This window comes from Oncorhynchus mykiss, chromosome 17 (genome assembly GCF_057628025.1).
Source record: "Oncorhynchus mykiss isolate SJ-2025 chromosome 17, ASM5762802v1, whole genome shotgun sequence".
NCBI lineage: Eukaryota > Metazoa > Chordata > Actinopteri > Salmoniformes > Salmonidae > Oncorhynchus > Oncorhynchus mykiss.
In genome coordinates, this window is record NC_143038.1 from 10,461,260 (window position 1) to 10,481,522 (window position 20,263).

The 20,263-nt window shown below is 44.7% G+C and overlaps 2 protein-coding genes across 2 annotated transcripts; both read right to left on the bottom strand.

Moving 5' to 3' along the window:
• Nucleotides 1-915: 915 nt before the first annotated feature.
• Nucleotides 916-5,391, bottom strand: LOC110493656 (uncharacterized). Its single transcript, XM_021568055.3, has 3 exons — nucleotides 2,802-5,391; nucleotides 2,361-2,511; nucleotides 916-1,862 (listed from the first exon to the last, which is right to left on the bottom strand). Exons 1-3 carry the CDS (start codon nucleotides 3,031-3,033, stop codon nucleotides 1,721-1,723), a joined length of 525 nt encoding a protein of 174 aa, XP_021423730.2. The 5' UTR covers nucleotides 3,034-5,391; the 3' UTR covers nucleotides 916-1,720.
• On the bottom strand, nucleotides 4,101-19,641 carry LOC110493653 (protein disulfide-isomerase). Its single transcript, XM_036949648.2, has 11 exons — nucleotides 19,085-19,641; nucleotides 16,898-17,104; nucleotides 14,903-15,036; nucleotides 14,454-14,591; nucleotides 12,853-12,957; nucleotides 12,445-12,570; nucleotides 11,981-12,181; nucleotides 11,161-11,281; nucleotides 10,165-10,346; nucleotides 8,368-8,484; nucleotides 4,101-5,737 (listed from the first exon to the last, which is right to left on the bottom strand). The coding sequence occupies exons 1-11, from the start codon at nucleotides 19,221-19,223 to the stop codon at nucleotides 5,669-5,671; spliced, it is 1,539 nt and encodes a 512-aa protein (XP_036805543.2). The 5' UTR covers nucleotides 19,224-19,641; the 3' UTR covers nucleotides 4,101-5,668.
• Between the last annotated feature and the right edge of the window lie 622 nt (nucleotides 19,642-20,263).

The following is a 20,263-nucleotide window of genomic DNA, read 5'->3' on the forward strand; positions in this document are numbered from 1 at the left end:
ATTCATTGAATTGGTATCAATAACCCCTGAGATTTACAGTGTACAAAACATTAGGAACACCTGCTCCTTCCATGACAGACTGACCAGGTGAAAGCTTTGATCCCTCACTGATGTCACTTGTTAAATCCACTTCAATCAGAGTAGATGAAGGGGAGGAGAACAGGTTAAAGGATGTCTAAGCGTGTCAACTGCAGTGCTGCTGAGTTTACGCTCAGTAGTTTCCCGTGTGTATCAAGAATGGTCCACCTCTCATAGGACATCCAGCCAACTTGACAACTGTGGGAGTCAATGTAGGCCAGCATCCCTGTGGAGTCCATGCCTGACAAATTTAAGCATTTGAGGGCAAACTCAATATTAATAAGGTGTTCCTAATGTTTTGACAGTCAGGACCACACAGAACAAACCAAAAGTGGAGCCCCACCCAAAGTACATAGTACTTGACACAACAGTATCAGCTACATACAGCCCACTAATATGTTAGGGGTTTGATGCTAGACGTGGTGTACGGGGAAACTTCCACTCTTAATACTGATGGGTATTTTCTTGTGGCTAAAGCACAACCCTAACTTGGCTTTAGATTTCCTCAGCCGCCCTTTTCCAAACTCGTCTCTCTTAATCCATCAGAAACCAGCACCTCAGCCAATACTGTACAGAGGCATGTATAATCACCTTCCTGCAGAGAGCTGGTCCAATTAACAAGCATTAAGTTGATCCCCGGCCAGAGCCATCTTACTTGGAAAGCCTACCGGGAACTGAACCTTGCTTCAATGTTGGAAATGCTTCTCAGTCCACCAAGGTTAATTGGAACCAAGATTGGTTACTGTAGTTTGAAATTAAAGTCAAAATAATTTATTTTCTTTCCCTTCAAACAGTTTTGTCAAGTTGATGAAGACCAAATAGATCACCACTAAGTTGTTTTTGTATGAAACTATTTTAATGAAAAAATGTATAAAAAGGCAATTATTTACAAAGCGGTGTAACCACAATTGATTGCACACAGTTTGTTACAAATGATTGTAAAAGCAATTGTAAACACACAATTAGCCATTCCAGTGGTGTTTGCAAAAGTATAGAATAAAAAAAAAGTATAGAGGTAAAGCGTTAGACTAACAACATTCATGTGGTACATTTTAGAGTACATACAGTATGCAGGGTCTTTGTTTCAAATTGAAAAGCTGTAGGGTGTAAATGACAAATCTTGAACTATAAATGCTGTCAGTAGGTAGAGTTGACCTATCACATTGGTTTACTGCGGTGGGCAGTAAGTGCCCCAATTTAGAGTGGCCCTACGAGTCAGAGGACAACCACAGATCCATGTTTCACAACTTCCAAAAAAGCTTTCACACATCAACTATAAAGTAATTAGAAAAGCTCATTACCATACTGTTATCTAATTCATTCCTGTGCTGTTCACCCTCTATAAAAAAAAAAGTACAAAAGCTCAAACTTCTTCACCTGCAAACAGCATTACAAAGCGATGCCTGCTGAGATTGCCTGGGAGGAGCCCCTTTCCAGCAACAGTTCAGTTCACTCTCAAAGGCAACCATCTACTGTTGGCTGGCAGCCTTCCTCCCACCAGACCAGATATGTCTCCAGGACGTCTACAATGAGGGCACAGAATGACGATGTTCTGCTGATCTGCCCATTTCATTCCATTGGGGAGGGTCAACCGGGAGGCCTGGGCGAGGAAGGTGACTGAAGTTTCAGTGACGTTTTAAGGTTAGATGAGAGCTCCGTCATCCTCCACCCCAAGCAGCCCCTGCAGCTCACGAACCCCGGTGCACTCTGGGTCGATGAGATCGGCAGGTGTCTCCCCACACTCGTTCTCCGCCTGAGGGTCTGCGCCAATAGAAAGCAGGTACCTAGTGGGAGAAGCAGGGGGAAAAAAGCATTCAGTCAAAGAAAGTATCCAAATGGTATGTTCCGCGCAGAGATAGTGAACCGTGAGATTCTACAGAGGGTTAGAGGAATGTGGCGGATCCTCAGTGTAGCTTACTGCTATTGGCGTATGAGTGCTACTCAAAATTCAGCCAGAGCGTGTTTTGGTTCATCTTCCTTGCAAGCACTTGACACTGTAAACCGGCAGTGTGAGCTGCAGCTTAGTGACATTCAAAATCGGAATCTTCCTCTATCCTGAAGTGCATTGAATTCCTGAACTTCAGGGATGCTGCATTGACATGGTATGGACAGCAGCATAAATACGAGTTAGTCAGCAGTCAAGGCTTCAAGTTGATGTTAACAGTACATCGGCTCAAGTCCCACTTGTGCGAGAGACCACTGACCTATCTTAATGTGTGTGGATAAAAAACTAAAAGCTAGTGACTGTAGATGTTGTGGGTATGCTAGGTGCGTTGACTCACTTGGCAATGTCAGGGAATCCGTCACTGCAGGCCATGTGGAGAGGTGTCCAGCCCTCCTCGTCTCTCTGGTGGACGTCTGCTCCGTGCTTCACCAGCAGCTTCACACATTCCAGGTTCCCAGAGAGGACAGCCTCATGGATCGCTGCCATACCTGCAGAGCGGTCGATAGGAATGGACGGCAAATAGCATCTGTACAGGTTCATTTTAGGGACATTGAAAGGAACACTCAATGATCAGTTTATACTGAGGTATTATTCCAGTACTGCACGTGCCACAGAGACAAGTCATTGCATCAATACCAGAGGGATTATAAATTATCAAGTTTTTGGAACTGTTAAGCCCAGTTGAAATCTAACCAGAGTCTGAAGACACTTCTGATGCTTCAAACTCTTGAATGGATTAAAATGGTTTTCATGTTGTTCTGATTTCATGGTGACTCACCAGAGTGGTAGATGGTTTCCAGGCTGACCCTCCTCTTTCTGATGAAGAGTCCGATCCTGTCCAGCTCGCCCTGCCGGACGTAGTCCTGGAACACAATGTCGTTGGGGAAGTGGACGCTGCGGACTGGTTTGATCTGTGGAGAAGAGTGGGCGCAAGAGGAGCTGCTGGACTCCTTGGGGCCATAAGCCTGGATGCCCATGGACTGGCAGACTGGGTCCTGGTAGTACTTCATCCTTATAAAAGTTCAGTCTTGCTCAAAGAAAAAAATAAAAAAATCTGTTGAAAATCTTCAAGCCTTTTTCAATGGTAAAATTATAAAGCAAAAGGCAGTGAAATGATTGAATTAAGATATGTCCTTCAAAAAAGGCCTTTCCTCTTGTCAACGGCTCTCGTGGTGCAGTGAGTGTCCTGTATGTTTCAGACAGCGGGGCAAGTCCTGTTCTGAAATCCAGGGCCTGCGTATAGACCGCTATATACTCTGCAGGGCTATTTTTGATTCAGTCACCTGACAGGTCAAGTTCTAGAATTGGATGAGTGACCCTAAGAGGCGGGACCCTCCTACCATCCTGTCACAAGCACTGGACGCAGCTCATAATGCCAGCCATGACAGTAGCAGTAACCACAGCTTCTGTTTTCACCCACCCCCCCACACTTTTGAACTTAACCCCTCCAGCTCCCAGATGCTCACCATTCAAGATGCATGACAGCCACTGGTCACGCACCACTGAAGGGGAAGAACCTTCTCGTAAACAGGACATGGAAGGGGTGGGGGGGGGTCAAGTGTAATGACTGGGCTGTTGAAAATAGCAATGTTGATAAAGCGTTTCAATTAGACTTCAGCAAATTAATCTGTCAGTCATATACTATGCATACCTTTAACGTTACAGAAGTGTAAATCAGTCAATATGGCTTTAGTTTGGTTGTCGTGGGAAATTTACTGCAAGAGACTAATCCAGTAAGCATGACTTAAAAATTGGCACTTTGTTCATTGAATCATAGTTCCAGACAAGAGTACTGACTGTCCATGTGTTATAACCATTAGAAGCATTGGGCCCTAGTTACAGCCCATTTCAAATCCATTTTTATTGGTTATACGTTATTGCGGGTGTAGCGAAATAGATGTGGGAGCTAGAAGCACCGCTGCCCTGTCTGTCAGCGCCATCTTAATAGCATAAGTACTATTTACTGGCATACGTATGTTATCATGGTAGGCAATCCAGTTTGGATAGTCTCCCTTTAAAACTCCACAGTATTGATATATTGAAACAATGTGCTAAAAAGTGCAAGAAAAAAAAAAGCTACTTTTTCATATTTTTATTTATTTGGCCACCAGTTTTCACTTTTCCACATCAAATTCAATGTGATGGAATGCGTTTGTTTCCAAGTCATTTCCCCCACCCCCTTGAACAGCTGCTGTTGAACCTCACCCCGGTCTGCCCTACTCAACCCTCCCATCCCAGCCAAACATCAAAAACATTCACAACCTTGTCCCTGGACTTAGAAGAAAAAAAGCAGATGCAGTCAATCACACACCACCAGGTACACCAACATCTCCATGGGGACAATAGCGTCAGTTAGAGCCGAAGCCAGAGGGATGGGGGCAGTACAGGTACGGTGGGGCTGTTGCACTGTTCCCCACCTCCCCAAAGACAACCAGGACAGAGACCGTGCTAAAGAGTCGCAAAACACAGTTCCTTTTAAGTATCCAACCCCTCATACAGTAACCATGTGGAATCTGACGGCATAAACACAGTAGCCTGGTCTCAGATCTGTGTGTGTCATCTGGTCAAGACTATAGGAGTTGGCGAGACTGCACAAACAGATCTGGGTCCAGGCTATGAACACAGTGATACAAACAGAAACCGTCCTGGGCCTCCCCACAAATCCCAGGTCAAACAGAGTCAGAGGGCCAACTCTACCCCAGCTTAAAACTTTAGCTGGGCATTACTGGTATACACACATTATTTAATGACAGGTTTTAAAAAAAATATATTGAATGAAAATACAATTAAATAAAACAAGCTAATGCCAAAGTATCTTTTTTCTTTCTTTAAAAAAAGTAAGTCAGTAGCCATGCTGAAATGAGGGAAACTGAACTGAAAAACATAATTTGCAGACTTAGAGGGAATGAAGGCAGAGAGAGAGAGAGAGAGAGAGAGGAATACAGCAACCCTCAAGATTGGTCTCAGCTACAGATGCATATATTGCTTTCCAGGGGCCTCTGCTACACGGAACACGTTTCTTCTTTATTCTGTTACTCTTTACAAAAAGACAATAGGATGGCCCCAAGTCCCCTGAGAGTCCATACATCCCACCATATAACACCTCTGGCCCTCAGAAAGCCTAGCAGAGGAACAAGGACATAAGCAGCCCCCATCACCCCACCCCTAAAAACCAGCTACACCACAAAACTGTACCATCCTCACACTGAAGCAGACTGGGGGAAAAGTAATTTGACAAGAACTGACAGGTACATAACCCAATTTGTGATTCCAACTGGATATGTCAAGCACAGTATCTTAATGCCATTTAACATTTTGGCAATACAACTCCATCATTTGACTGATGAGGAACGTTGGTAATGAAAAAAGCCGTTAAGACCACGAGGTGCCGTTCTGCTCTGTTGAGTTCCCACGACAAGGGGACAGACGAGTCCATCTGGTCCAGCGGGAGGGAGAAAGGGGATAGAGGTTGTCGAGGTGGCTTCAGGAGGGGGGCTGGCCGAGGGTCCTGCCACATCTGCTGACAGACTGACTGAGGAGCAGTTAAAGGAGAAGTATTAGTGTTCACAGAACAGGGGTGGAAGTGATGGTGGTTGGTTGGTAAAAGGGGTGGGGGTTCGTCTCTCCTCTCTCCTTCGCCGGGTCTTATAACTCGTCGTGGTCGCCACCGTCGGTGTCAGAATCACTGTCCTGTTCGTCCAGGTCCTCCATATCCTAGGAGGAGGAGAGAGGAGATGGTCTTTAACACCTGCCTGGAGGAAGCTGCTCTCTGAGTCTGCCCTGACTGTGCATGCAGTTCTTGGGAGTAGAAAGCTTGGATGCTATACGGAACGTTGTGGTGGGAGGATACTACGCGGCTCATTTTGTGTGGCTGTCCTGACACATTAAACCATATATGTTCAAATGTTTTTATTTGATTTAAAAATGGGCAACATGACATGCTTGAAAGGTTGTTGAAAAAAACGTGACCTGGAGAAACCCATGTCCATCTATGGCGAAACATATGTACATAAGAAAACAACGTAAGGACAAGACGTGCGGGGCACTGAGGTTTAACTGAAAGGCCCTCCATGCCCATTCATCACTTTTGTAAGCCTGCATGAACAAATACAGCATGGTAACCCAAACAGTATGTCATTAATAATGAATAACACACTGTTTTACTAACTTCGTATGTATGTACTGCATTGTAGACAAGGCATATCCTATTTAACTAGTGCTGTACATATACTATTCTTCACATATCCATCCATCTACACACAGTGCATTCAGAAAGTATTCAAACCCATTTAACTCGATTGTTACATTAGCCTTATTCTAAAAAGGATTAAATTGTTAGTTTTTTTTCAACAAAGAACTGAGTAAAGGGTCTGAATACTTGCATAAATGGGATTTCAGTTTATTTTTTTAATGAAACCTGTTTTTTTGCTTTGTCATTATGGGGGGAGGGGGGGAATTATGTAATCTATTTTAGAATATGGCAGTGACATAAAATGTGGAAAAGTCAAGGGGTCTGAATTCTTTCCGAATGCACTGCACATTCTATCCACGTTGTCTAAACATCAAACACTTCGGACTCAGACATTGCACGTCCTAATATTTATAGATCCCTTAAATACATTATTTCACCTTTTAGATGCATGTATTGTTAGATTTTACTGCACTGTTGGAGCTAGGAACAAGCATTTTACTACATTCGCTATAACATCTGTTAAATATGTGTATGCAAACCAAAGAAATGTGAAATGACGGTCTTGCAAAGAGGCCATTCAGTCACAGCTGCCGGGGGGAGGGACACTTGACTGAAGGATGTGGGGGTGAGGAAGTTGGGGTTGAGGATATTGACTTGCACGTTCGGACAGGAGGTCTGGTCCCAAGGGACAGCCTGGTAAACAGCAGCGACAGCTGTAGTTGGCATTAGCGACCGCAGTCGGGGAATGGTCTGCAATTAGACTTCTGAGAAGGGAGTGTGGTAGGTGGGGTGTGTGGTAGTGGGATGAGGGCCTTCAACTAGTTTGAGCTGGATCTCCAGTGGGTTTTGGATACAGGCCCTGGTCTTAGCACCCAGTTCGGTGCCAGGGAAGGAGCGAAACCCCACCCGCATCTCAAAAAGCCACCAGGCTTTTTTTTTATAGAAGCATTAGAGAGATGTGCAAGAAGTCTTGGATGACGACATGATTCAATTTCTCAAAATGTCTTACTCCATTTCGTGCATTACCCCATACACCTGGGCATTAGGGAATATCCTGGTATAAATTCTATTAGTCAGAATTATTACAATCTTAGGTCAGGATTTTGAGTGGGTAAGGTTTGTCATCTCCTTCATTGATGACAGACATGGGCTGCTGGACTAATGACTGTCTATGCCTTAATGGGTCATGTATTGAGCGTGTCTGTCTGGCTGCTTGCTGTGCTTGAAGACTGAGTTCATGGAAGTCTTCGTCAGCTTGACCTACATCTCCACTAGAGCCCGTTTCCTCCAGGTTGGATTGGAAAGTGAGATGGGGAAAGACACCAGACTTCAACACTGACAAATAAATAACCATGCAAATACCCATTACAACGGTTTCTGCATTGTCCTGAAGCAAAGAGTAGGCTTCACTTCTATTTATTTTATTTAACTAGGCATCTCAGTTAACAACAAATTCTTATTTACAATGACAGCCTAGGAACAGTGGGTTAACTGCCTTGTCCAGGAGCAGAACAGATCCTTGTCAGCTCGGGGATTCGATCTAGCAACCTTTGTTACTGGCCCAAAACTCTAACCACTAGGCTACCTGACTTTTAAATCGACTTAAAAAAAGGTATGTAGGCATGTGACCCAAATCTTCAGGAGAGGTGGTCCTGTGGGTCTATTCTGGGTGACCTACAGGATACTGACTATCCCCCCAAAAAAGACACCTTGCTTGCACATGCACAAATCTTGGGCCAGTTTCTGGGGAGAATTCAATTGATCAGGATGCGTTGCACCAAAAGTTACACCTTCTCCAACATTGTTGTATTCTCCTGTCCACCAATGCATTACTCTTACTGGATAAGGTTTGGCTGTAACTCAAACGCATCATTTTTTGACCGTTTGAAAGCGGCCTTGAGCAACATTCACATTTCAGTGTGTACTCAGCATATGACCGCGTAAAAAACAAGTCATTGTGAAAAAGGTGGCTGTTTTTAGATCAAAACTGCATGTAAAACGAGTGGGCTTTGAAAGAGTTTGCACGATTTCATTTTGACCGTATAGCAATGCCTTGCGGTTTAATGCAAATCTGTCATGCAAACATAATTGTAGTGTCTGCTTAAGCATGAAGACAAACCGTTTTTCATACCAATCCAAGGGGTGTACTTACATCAATCCCCTCATCCTCCTCCCCTTCCTCTCCAGCCGGTGCTCCGCCATCCTTGCCTCCGCTCTCCAGGAACTTGGTGAAGCCCTCCAGTGTCCTCTCACCATTGTAGTCGACCACCTGCATGGAAGAAAATCACATGCATCAAATTTCTATAGCGATTCAAATCGATATATTTCCATTGCTTTTCCATGAGAAGAAAATGCTCTAACCAAGCCAGACTGCATGCACCACCAACTATCAAATGGGGCAAAATTGGAGCTAGAAAACCCCAAGAAACTCCAGTGGTCCATTTGTCAAATAACTACTGAAATCTTATCCAAATGTCTAATTTTTCAAATCAGCCTGTGGGGTCCCTCAACAACATGTGCTAATTTGAATCTGGAGCCAAAAACCTTTGATGCCTCCAGACATCTTCAGATCTGTGCCAATGAGCAGTCAAGAGGAGATACACAACTATTGATGGATGAGAGAAGGCCAAAGGTGTGTTGTTTATGGCCCTTCTCAGTTACTATAGGACTGCCCTTGAGATCGGTCTTGAGGACAGTCGCAGAGCTCTGCCTCCAGACCCATGTAGTCTTAGCCAGTCCGTTAATACAGAGCATAGCGAGCCAACAGAGGCGGAGCCTGGGGCTACTCGTGCAGCTGCCTACTTCCCTAGCCATCTCTGGCTCTGTCACAAGGAGGAATGGCTCAGGGTCAGGGTAAACCCCAGGGCTCTTCGCAAGGGGAATCCCAACACAAAGCTCCCAATTAAGGCTGCCAACCTCTTCCAGGAGGCTTTCTGTAGTTGACCACTATGGGCTATAGTTCAGCAGGGTGGTTGGCATGCCTCTGGGGGGGGGGGGGGGGGGGTTGAGTGCCAGGGTGGTCTTTAAGAGCAGATGTGCATTTAGTCATCTTGAATCTTGTTCTGAAGTGGTAAAATCCTAACCACACTGCTAAACCTATTGCCTAACCTGAAATTAAAAATATATTTTTTAATATAGGCCAGCTGAAATGTCAATTGGCTATCTAAGGGGAAATGCTCAGCTCTGCCTCTAAGACAAGACTCATGACAATAAATGCCAACCTGCTCTTTAAGAGCTGGGGTGAGGGTCTCAAGAGTATCCCAAGAGGGTGAGGGCATTATCGGGCTGCCATAAAAAGAGGGGTTGGGTTTGGTAGAAGTGGTAAACACCACCACAATGGCCGGGTCACTCAGAGGGCCAGCAGGCTTGGGTTTCTGCATGTGTGGCTGGCGCTGCTAAATCAACCCTCCTAGTGAGTGCGACAGCTACTTAACCTGACCATAATAACCGCACACCCACCTATAATGCTGTGAAATGAAAGATGATATTTCAGTAGGGTGGATGGATGGTGGGTGGCCAAAAGCCATGCTTCTGAGATGTTTACCGAAAGAGTCAAAGCCCAGAATGGGTCGTGTTACTAACCGACAGGGGATTCAATATTTCTTGCGAGGGCTTGGTTTTCAAGTGTGAGACGCGTGCTCAAATGCCAGGCAATTTAACACTGGCTATGTTGGGGAAATGAGCCAATTAAAAAAAATATGTTGTCATGTTATCCAAAAGTGGAATTAGACCTTGGCCATTCCAAAATGGGGTTGTAGTGATGCAATAATCACATTTGGGTATATAGCAGAGCCCCTCCGTCTCACCTCAAACTCCATCCCCTAGTGTGGGACAGAGGAACTGACCCATGTCAATGAAAATGTCAAGATATACATTTGGGAGTCAACTGCAACAGTTACAAATGGCTGCTAACACTGACAGACATTCCAGCTCGTTTCAGTAGACTGACCTTGTGCTCGTCGCCTGCAGGGAAGAACTTGAGTGTGGGGAAGCTGTGTACTTTGACTGTCTCCATCTCGTTGGCTGTGGAGTCCATCTTGGCCACCACGATATCGGCGCTGTCCTGGTACTTCTCGCCCAGTTTGGTCCAGATGGGGTCAAGCTGTTTGCAGTGGCCGCACCAGGGTGCATCTGCAGTGGGGAGAGCAGAGGAGCAGTCAGGGACAAGAACATTTTCATGTCCCATACAAGCTCATTGATCATCACCTGAATGCTTAGGCTGGTTATTGTATTGCATGATGTTACTTTGCCCTCCATTTATACAATGGAAAGTGACTGGAATAGGGGAATGGCTTGCCAAGGGCCCATTAATTCAAGCCTGTGGGCTGTAGTTGCCGAGGTTGGCAGTTAGGTTTACGACAGCTGTGCCTCTCTACAATGCCATCCTGCCCCAGCAACCCAAACACTGGGACACTTCACATGCAGAGAGAGCATAGCACGTGCGCCCCCAGCTAATCGCCCTCGCTCCCCTCAACCGACTAGGAAATACCCTCCACAGTCGTATGAGAACCTGACCCCCCCCCCCCCCCCCCCCCCCCCCGTCAGTGACCGTAAGCGACTTTACATTAAAGCCCAGGGATGGAAAATTCCTCACTCTGGCTCACCACAACAGTGGAGGAAAGTTTAGTAGTTGTGAGCTATAAAAATCTCCTCTCGAGACTACATTTATCCCAATGTTTCCTTATTCAGTCTTGGGTTACACGTCGATTCGTGTGGAGGGCTGATGGAATGATCTTAGGTCCCGGTCTCTTGTACATCTGCTGGGGCTTAGCACAAAGGTGCAGGGGGCATCGCCAGGGCTAGGAGAAAGACTCCTGTTTCAGACTCAGGATAGCTTCCCACCTCCACGTGGGCGGTGTAATCAAAAGAGCGCACCTCAAAATATATCAGGGCCATCGACCCCTGGGGCTTACATATGGTATTGATGAGAGGGGGTAGTACTTACAAAACTCAACGAAGACGTTCTTTTTGGGGTCGAAGACGACCTCCTCAAAGTTCTTGCCGACCAGGACTCTGACAGGGTTCTTGTCCCAGTCTTCAGGGATGTCCTGGCTCATGAGGTGGGGCTGTGGGGGGAGGAGACACGAAGAGGAGAGATATACGATGGATTACATGACTTTTGCAAAACTAAGAATGAGCAGAATTATGTTAGTTCCAAACCAAGCAACACTAGAATTATGGGTCATTCCTCTGCTGAATGGTACAGAAACATGATTCCCAAGTCATGAGGAAATAGAATGGGAATGATGCAAAACCTGCACAGCGCAGACACTCAAACCACTAAAATAAATATGGAGTCTAACCAATACTTCCTAGTTCAGGTTTGTGATGCAGGCCCACAATTGGTTGTCTCCCTAAAAGTCCTAAAACTGGCACTAAACCCTATAATCTGTCATTTGTCAATCTGTCATTAATCTATAACCCTATAATCTGTCATTTGTAACACTTTCTGGCACAGCATGTCAGCCTACATCTGCACCTTCAAGCCACTGCCATTGACGCCCAGCCATCGAGGTATGATGACTGCACTGCAGTGACCTAACAGTGACTGGTTCATCAATGTCTACAGTAGGGCACAGCTGTTCTCACCGTCTAGGCTGGGCTGTGGCCTACTGTACTGTACTTAGCAGTCAAGGGCACCCCAATGATCTAGAAACCCCAGTAACAGCCTAACCCTGTAATCTGAGTAACACTATGTCCTAAAAACACACACACGGAGCATGTACACTTGGAAAGTCTGTAGTCATTGTTAGGCCAACCCACACCTTGAGTTTTCCCTCTGTGAAGAGTGTGCAGAAGGCGACGATGTTGTCGGCGGTGATGGCCTCGCTCTCGGGCCTGTACTTGGTCATCTCGTCCTCCAGCGTGATGAGGCGGATGGCAGGACACTCTTCTTTCTTCAGCCCAAAGAACTCCAGGATGCGCTGGTTGTCGTCCACCTCACTGTCGATGAAGATGAACAGGATCTGGGGGAGGCAAGGAAGAGGATGAAATACAAGGCGTATGTATCTAGCTTTTAGTCTAGGTAGGTATTCTATATTCACTCCAGTACAGTCTCAATGGTACATACCGACAGTGCTGCGCATGCAGTAAATTACTTTAAAGGCACTGGATGAAAAATAACTCTCCCTTTCTCATAATAAATAGATCAGGAATAACGAGCAAACTGCCTTTACTGGAGATCGGGTACAATGAATGAAGGTCGTCACTTTCAGTCTGGTCCACCCACCTTGCCCTTGAATCCCTCTGATGCCTTCTTGAACTCGACCATTTTTTCGTCGAAGTCGGAGGCAGCCTTGGGCACGAACATGAGGATGTGAGACTTGATTTCTCCTCCGAAGATCTTGGGGGCGGTCTGCAGAGAAAACACAATGTCATGAAGCACGAATGTCAGACACGGGGAACAAAGCTCGGGATATAAACGCTTGTATTATAGTTGTGGGAACGGCACTGAAGGTTCTCGTGACAGCCGTCATAGGGCCTTGGTGGGGATGAGGCTGTCAATAGAATCTGTAGCTTAGTGTGACAGAGGAGAGAGCGTTCATCTGGAAAAATGTGTATTTTCTGAGTGCGTGAGTCAGTGGATATTTGAGAGCACATCGGTTTCAGTTTCAGCGGTAAAAAGCACGGCCATTACCTGTTCGGTAAACTCGATGACCAGGGGCAGCTGGTTGGCCTTGATGAAGGCCAGCAGGTCAGCCTTGCTCAGCTCTCCATCAAAGGTGTTACGACCCTCATCGAACTGTAGAGAAGACAGATGGAAACATTAGTTAGAAGCCAAACCTGTTAATACGTCACCAACTTCCCAGTTTAGTCCTATTTTATTATATTCTGCCTGTGAACTCCCCACAACACAGATTTACCAAACAAGCTCATTTAAATCCCTTTGGTAACCCCAGCTGAAGAAGTCAACATCAGGCTAAATGGGGTTTTATTGAGTGTTAAGAATAGCAGTACAGTGCCTGTCAGCCCTTACTGGTACACAAAAAGTTGGGAGACCACAGGAGTGTCTGTGTCAAGGTTGAATCACACACACACACAGAGAGAGAGAAAGCAGACAATAGTGGGGTAATATGATGACTGATGAGTAGGGGGCTTACCGGGCGATAAGATGGAGGGATCCCATCCATGTCTCATTAGAGGTGGAGGGTTAAGCCTTTAAAATGACAGGCAGAAATCTAATGAATTGTGACATGTAACGAACGGCCTGCCGTTAAGCTGGCCCTCCCTGACCACTAAAGGGCAATGATATAAAAGTAGGATAAAAAAAGATTCTCAGCCGATAGAGAGATGGAAACAGGTTTACAAGTGTGGTCTGGTCTAGTCTTGTCCAGCCATGAATATCCAAAGGCTTATGGGTGACATCTGTTTTTAAATGTCAGATGGGAATCTTACTTCTGCTGAATAGGAGCCAAATCCTAACTTGAGATCTAACACACATTTCCTCCCATAGACATCATCAGTGCCTTATTTCTCAAGTTTGATATTCAGCCATATGCCTCATACCGGGAAGACTTTCAGACCATGTTTACAACTACTCAACCCAAACCCCCACTAGCGGCTGGCTTCTTTCCTTGTTGACCCAGTGATGACTTATCAGGTGAAAGGAAGACTGCATTTGACATAATGTCTGATTCTCTATGAAAAGGCAGGAATGCGGCCATAACATGTCGCATAACAACTAATGGAAAGTCCATGTGGACTGTGACCTAGTTCAGGGCAAGTCTGTTTAATCTGATAAGATTTGGCTTCGAAATAAGGATATCCAATTACCACATCTGGTCCTTTTAAGTATCATTGTCATTTGAGGGAGGGGAGAGGGTAAGACCATTACATGTCGGAGCCAAATTTAATGACCAGTTAACCTTCCCTGTAAAATCTCAATGAAGAGGAATCCCTCATCTTGCTATTACTGGGGAAATGCTTGTTGAAATGAGTGAATTCCTCAGACAGAGACTTGAGTATGAAGGAAGAATCTCAGGGGGGCTATATCAAAGATCACTTTCCCCTTCTTTTGAACTGTAAAGCACTGCACTTTACTTTAGAGACCAGCCAATGAGACTAGCAGGGGAACCCTATGACCTAATACAGTCGCTGCCAGTAACCCATCAGTGATCATCTAGGCGTGTCTAGCTCAATGATCATGGTTACACCATGATCAGGGTAGTAATTTTGTTTGAAAGAGATGAAACAATTTGCGTGATTACGTCAAACTGAATCTAAGTATTCGCTCCGTACCTTCTTGAAGAGGACTACGCCATCCTTGGACACCTCGAACTTAGAGTAGACGGCGTCGTTGGAGGTGATGCCAAACGGAACATCATCGACGGCCTCTGCAGCATTCAGGAAAGCCTTGGCTCCCTCAGACTCGACATCCTGGAGGACAAAGAGACGCTTAGCTTAGATGCAGTCATACATGAACCGTAAGACTCATTAATGATTAACACATGCCCATCTATGCCTTGATGACTCATTTGAACTGTGAAAATGATTTGTATGTATTTTTTTTGATAATAAGCCAACCATTTGATCAGTACTGAAAAAGTAAGAAACTAGCTGTCTAGTGGGAAATGGGACTTAGTTGGCACTAAACTTTCCTTCAAAGAATCCCTAGAGGTTGACCTTGTAGTAGCACAGTAACCGTGCGCAGCTAGGCCAGAGTAGCAGGTCAGAAGTCATCGTCTCACCTTGAAGAAGCCGATGACTGCTACCTCGTTGTCGGCAATCATGGACTCCACCTCGGCGACCTCCCCCAGGGTGGTGGCTGCTGGTCCAGTGCGCTTCTTCAGCCAGTTGACGATGTCATCAGCCTGTCTGCCAGCTGCAGGGAGGGAACAACAGTTCTAGTAAGTCACTATGGCAGCATTCAAACATGAATAATGTATGAGATTGATTCCCTACTTCCCCTTTGTTTGTTGTACTGTAATGTATTCACTGAGCAGACAAGGTTGGCCATGGTAAACAATACAAGAGAATGGCAAGCCTACCTTCATGTTTTCTAATCATGTACAGATCAGAGATGACGGCAAGGGCGGACGCAAGGATTCATTTTTAATATTGGAACAGGGCCCAGGTCACATGACCAGGGCTGGCTGAATAGAGACTAATGGTACGGGCCGACACGGACAGATCAAACAAAGCTTCAGGCAGAAAAGCTAATTTACTCTGCCACGACTGTGGCGTACTTGAGTAAACACAGCTCCAAGTATTGCTGCCATTATTCTACTTATGACGGACAAAGGACAGTTTAAGATCTCTCATTTAACAAAGTATTTCTTATCTTATTTGGTCACACCAGCACTGTTACTGGCAGACAAAGGAAAAAGGTAGCAACATTCCTCTGCGATTCGTTTGCCCCACCAGAGAAGACTTAAGCTCTCTAAGAACCAACGTGTCCCAATTAAGTGGACTGACTCATGATTAACCTGCATGTTATTACAAAAAGAGCCAATGACGCAACAGCGGAGCAACACCGCTGAGCGACGCTGCATCCAGGCCAGACAGACAGACAGACAGACAACTGGAGAAGGGATACTGCTGCCTGTGGCCTTGAGTGCTCCGCTTTTAGTCCAGAGAGAGCAAGTACTGGAAGTTAGGGCTGTCCTCTCCCTCCCCCCCTTTAAAAAAGAAAACACAGCCAGTCAGTGAGCAAACGTGAGGAACTGCACATTGCCTGGCTGGGGGGATGGGCGGGAGAGAGAGCATGGATAGAATGTGTGGAGGAGGGAGGGGCCCCTTCATTTAGTCATAGTTATATGGGGAACAGTGAATGTGCCATTGGCTAACACACACACAGCTGATAAGATCACATAACCAGCATAAGAAAAGGCAGTACTTTGTGTCTGAGCCATCCTTCAGAAAATAATTACCTGATCATACAAATGATCTATGGCAGATGATCATAACCAGACAACATGACACAGCTTATCACTTTGTTGGTAATAGTTGTCCCAGTCACTGAGGTACTTAGACATTGAGTAATTAGGTTGCTCCAGATTTAGTCATTGAGATCACAATAATTTACAACAGAATAATTTGGCAGTTGATAATCTTATTTGATATAATTGGATATTTGAAAACAGAAAGAAATTTAGGGTAGATCCTTGTCCAACTGACTTGTGAAAGTGAAAAACGGGGCAAAATTTGTAACGGCTATCCAAGTACACAGAAACAGCCCAGTTCTGCCTATGGATCATGTCAAGCACATTATATGCTGTATCTAGGGCTGTGACGATTATGGAATTTAAGGTTACGATTTTCATGCAAAGACACGGTTATCATAATTAACATTTTTGTAAAAAAAATAAGTGTAGCTTATAGACCAATGCATTATAGGAAAATTAGTTACAACATACCTAATGAAAACACAGCTTTGGAGAACCCCCCCCCCAGTCTGAAAAACTGGTGGTTTTGACCACTTGGAACTTTTGGAAATAAAGCTTCTCAACTCGCATGTGACATTCTGCTCATAAAATGATGAAACTTTAAACACTTCATGTAAAAATGAACTCCTATTGGGTGAACTGCATCTCCTTAAATATGAAGTTCAACACCCCCCTCCCTTCTCCTGAAATTAACAGGGTACGACGATTCTGATTGGTATTTCTTTAGTTCACAGTTATTGACGGTTATACGACAATCGTGCCAGCCCACGCTGTAACATACATCTCTCCACTACACACCAGAGTACTCTTTGGGCGACTCCTTGTCTCCCCCCTTGAAGAACTTGATGGTAGGGTACCCCCGGACACCGTACTCCTGGGCCAGGTCTGCCTCCTCTGTGGCGTCCACCTTGGCCAGGCGGATCTCTGAGCCCTCTGCCTTCAGCATGCTGGCAGCTTTGGCATACTCCGGGACCAGGGCCTTGCAGTGGCCGCACCACGGGGCATCTGGAGCAAGAAAGAAATCGTAGAAATAGAAAAATTAGACCACACAGCTTCAGAGTTGAGAGATTCACACCGACAGGTGAAGTAGATGCAAATACTGTAGTGACTGTTGATATACTACCTTAACATTTGAGTGTTGCTACATGTTTGGACCAAAGGGATGCTTTCTAATTACTAAACAAACACCAATATTGGTACAATGTTTGTATGGAGGGAGACGTGCGTATTTAGAATTTCCAGTTAAGTGAGAAAAACATTTACATACAGTAAGCTATTTAGAGGGCGTGGGAAAGTTCGTTTTCAATGAGCTCACTGAAAAGACTAGTCTTGGGCTATAACTAAACTAGTGAAAAAGTTGCCTGAGAAGAGAGGTGGATTTCTATTCTGACTTCTTATGGAGGACATAGAATGGCTTGTAAAGGTTCTGAATGCATGAAACCTATGAAAAAACCCATGAATGTTTGAACAAACTTAACCTATTGACTGCCTGTGATGGTGTGATTAATGGGCCTTGAGATGTCAAGCTTATGGTGATATCTTGACAAGTCCATTAAGCTTGGTTGTAAGTTCAAAGTCCAAACGATACTTCCTCAAATTATAAAACAGTCCTACAGCAATTATTTTAACTAAATATATTTATCGTTTCAAAACTTCAATAAAAAAATGAGTTGGTGCGTTTTCATTGCAGTGTTTTAGTTACAGTGGAGAAAACCCCCAAGTTCCATCAGCCAGGAGAGTTAAACTAAAGTTGAACAGATGATTGAACTTTGAAGTACACGTCAACTGAGCATCTCATGCAACCCTTCAGGTCCAGCCAGTCCGTGAGATACGTGAGCAAAGAGTTCAGCCCTCCCCCACGTCGCTCATTGGAATGTCCGAGTCGTGGAGTCCTCCGATTGGTCTGCAGGCTTGTCAGCTAAAAGTTCCGAATACCTCAGAGTTTGACAGTTGTAGCAGAACCTGCCTGCTGGTAACGTCAAAACTATTTATTAAAGAAACCCATTGTACTTAAGAAAAAGTGGAAACAACCAAGTTCACAAGTTAATAAGCATTTAACAAATGTGTCGCAAAACCACTGCAGCAACTTATGTGAATGTCAGTAAACCTAAATCAAAACAGCTTCTAACTGATCCCGGAGTAGAAAGTGTGCATGACCAGGAAACGATATCGAGCAATCGAAACTCAAGTGGTGAATGAATCAAACCATACACGTCACTCTTGCAACTAATGGAGTCTGCTTGATGCATTCACACGACTGAATGGTGTTATCATCACTCAAGAGATGCTTTGCCGGCAGTGTTGCACATAGCTGGAGTATTCTAAATCGTGCATTAAGTATTCTCTCAAGGGTACACAGAAGCACAAGCCATCCCTTGTAAGCTAAACAAACAATAAGCTGTAGTCACGTTTATAAACTTCTAGATCTATGAAGCAACCAAGGCTGGTAAAGTAACCGGCACTTTCACAAACAAGAGGTCACAGACGAATGTGACTTCAGTTTTTTACCTCAGTCCTGTGACTGCTAGATCGGGATTCACTTAATGCTCAATTTGCCTGTGCAAGGTATACTGCCTAGATAGTTAGCTAAATGCAACAAAGTCCCGTACTAGTAAGGGTAATCAAATGTGCAGTAACTAGTTAACGTTAGCTAGCTGGGAATGACATTGCCTTAGATTCCGTCAAAATATATATAAAGTTACTACTTGAAATACAATGGCCAGCAGTGCAATCAACAGTTAATGTATGACACAGGTCTAACGTTAGTGAAATTGGTCGCGAACTAGCTAACGTTTGCCCAGAAAACCAATCAGGAAAGCTAGCTAGCTGACGTTGGAATGCCATTCCACCTTTGCGGTAGCTGAAGTGAAGCTGATAACACAACACGACAAGCGAACTCCGCTAGCATAGATGCGTGAACAAATTAGCAGGCAAGCAAACAATTTAAGTTGTCTCAGCCTTTATATGATCAGGTAGTTTACTTACAGAATTCAACTAGGATGTTTGGGTGAGCTTTCAAAGCCTCCTCGAAATTACTTTTCTTCAGCACCAGAACATCATCTTCTTCGCCGATATCAGCCCGGCTTAAAACTGCCAGTGTGCATAGTAGGAACAACTTCAACATAGTTGCTGTGGACTGCGGTTGCTAACAGAAAATGTGTTCGTGCTACAAGTGAATGAGCTAACGACTGAAAGTGGTCTATTTATGTATTTGCTCGTTTTACAGTTAGAACTGTAGCTTGTATGTTGTGTCTACCGCTACTAACGTCGTGGCATTACGCGCAGGAACCAGAAGGGTCAGCCGTAGTGCGCAGGCGCATTTATGAGCTTGAAAGCTGCTCGTGTTGAATTGTGACTGGACCACAGCTGAAGGTACCTGGAAGTGAATCCAATTTGTCAATGGATGTGTATTGAAATCGATTGAAATTCTTTGCGGTCAGATTCTTGCTGATATTTCAGATTTGTTGAAAAAAATAACTAAAATGCCTATGAATGAAGGCTTAAGGTTTTATGCAGAAAAGGTGTTGAAACAGTATAATATTCTGGGAGGAGATGGCAGATGGAATGGCGAATTATACCTTATTATTCAAGACTGCAGTAAATGTGTTTTCAGTTTGCATATTGTTTTGATATTCGGGGGTTTGCTCGACAATACCTCATCAACATAAGGTCCTATGATAATTAGGGTGATATATAGCAAGATACAGACTTTATTTCTTAAATGGGGGAATATTAAGGGCGCTATATGGTCAATTCGTCAGCTGCATTCGCCATGCAGCATTTACGGTGATACGGCCTCTGCAAACGTCAGGACATTCATACTTCTTGCGCTTTGCAGAGCAGCATGGAGCTGTTGTGAAGGAAGTACTCAAGGAAGTGATTTTGTTTTTATACAGGACCTTCCGCCCCCACCTACAGTCAACCAATCATGTCAATGCAGAGCTGTTTGGCTCCCTTGGCATTGTTGAAACATTTGAGAGGCGTAATTTGTAGCTCAATTTGGCTTCTGCTTGCCTTTGTAGGCTCCGAATTGCGTCTCACATGGAGCCTCCAACCACATTTTTTCAGATCAAGCATAAATTGGCTTTAAGAATTCCCTGAACTCGACAGAGGCTGTATCCCCTTAATAATGCAGATGTCAGGTTGAGCATGGATCGCCTTTAA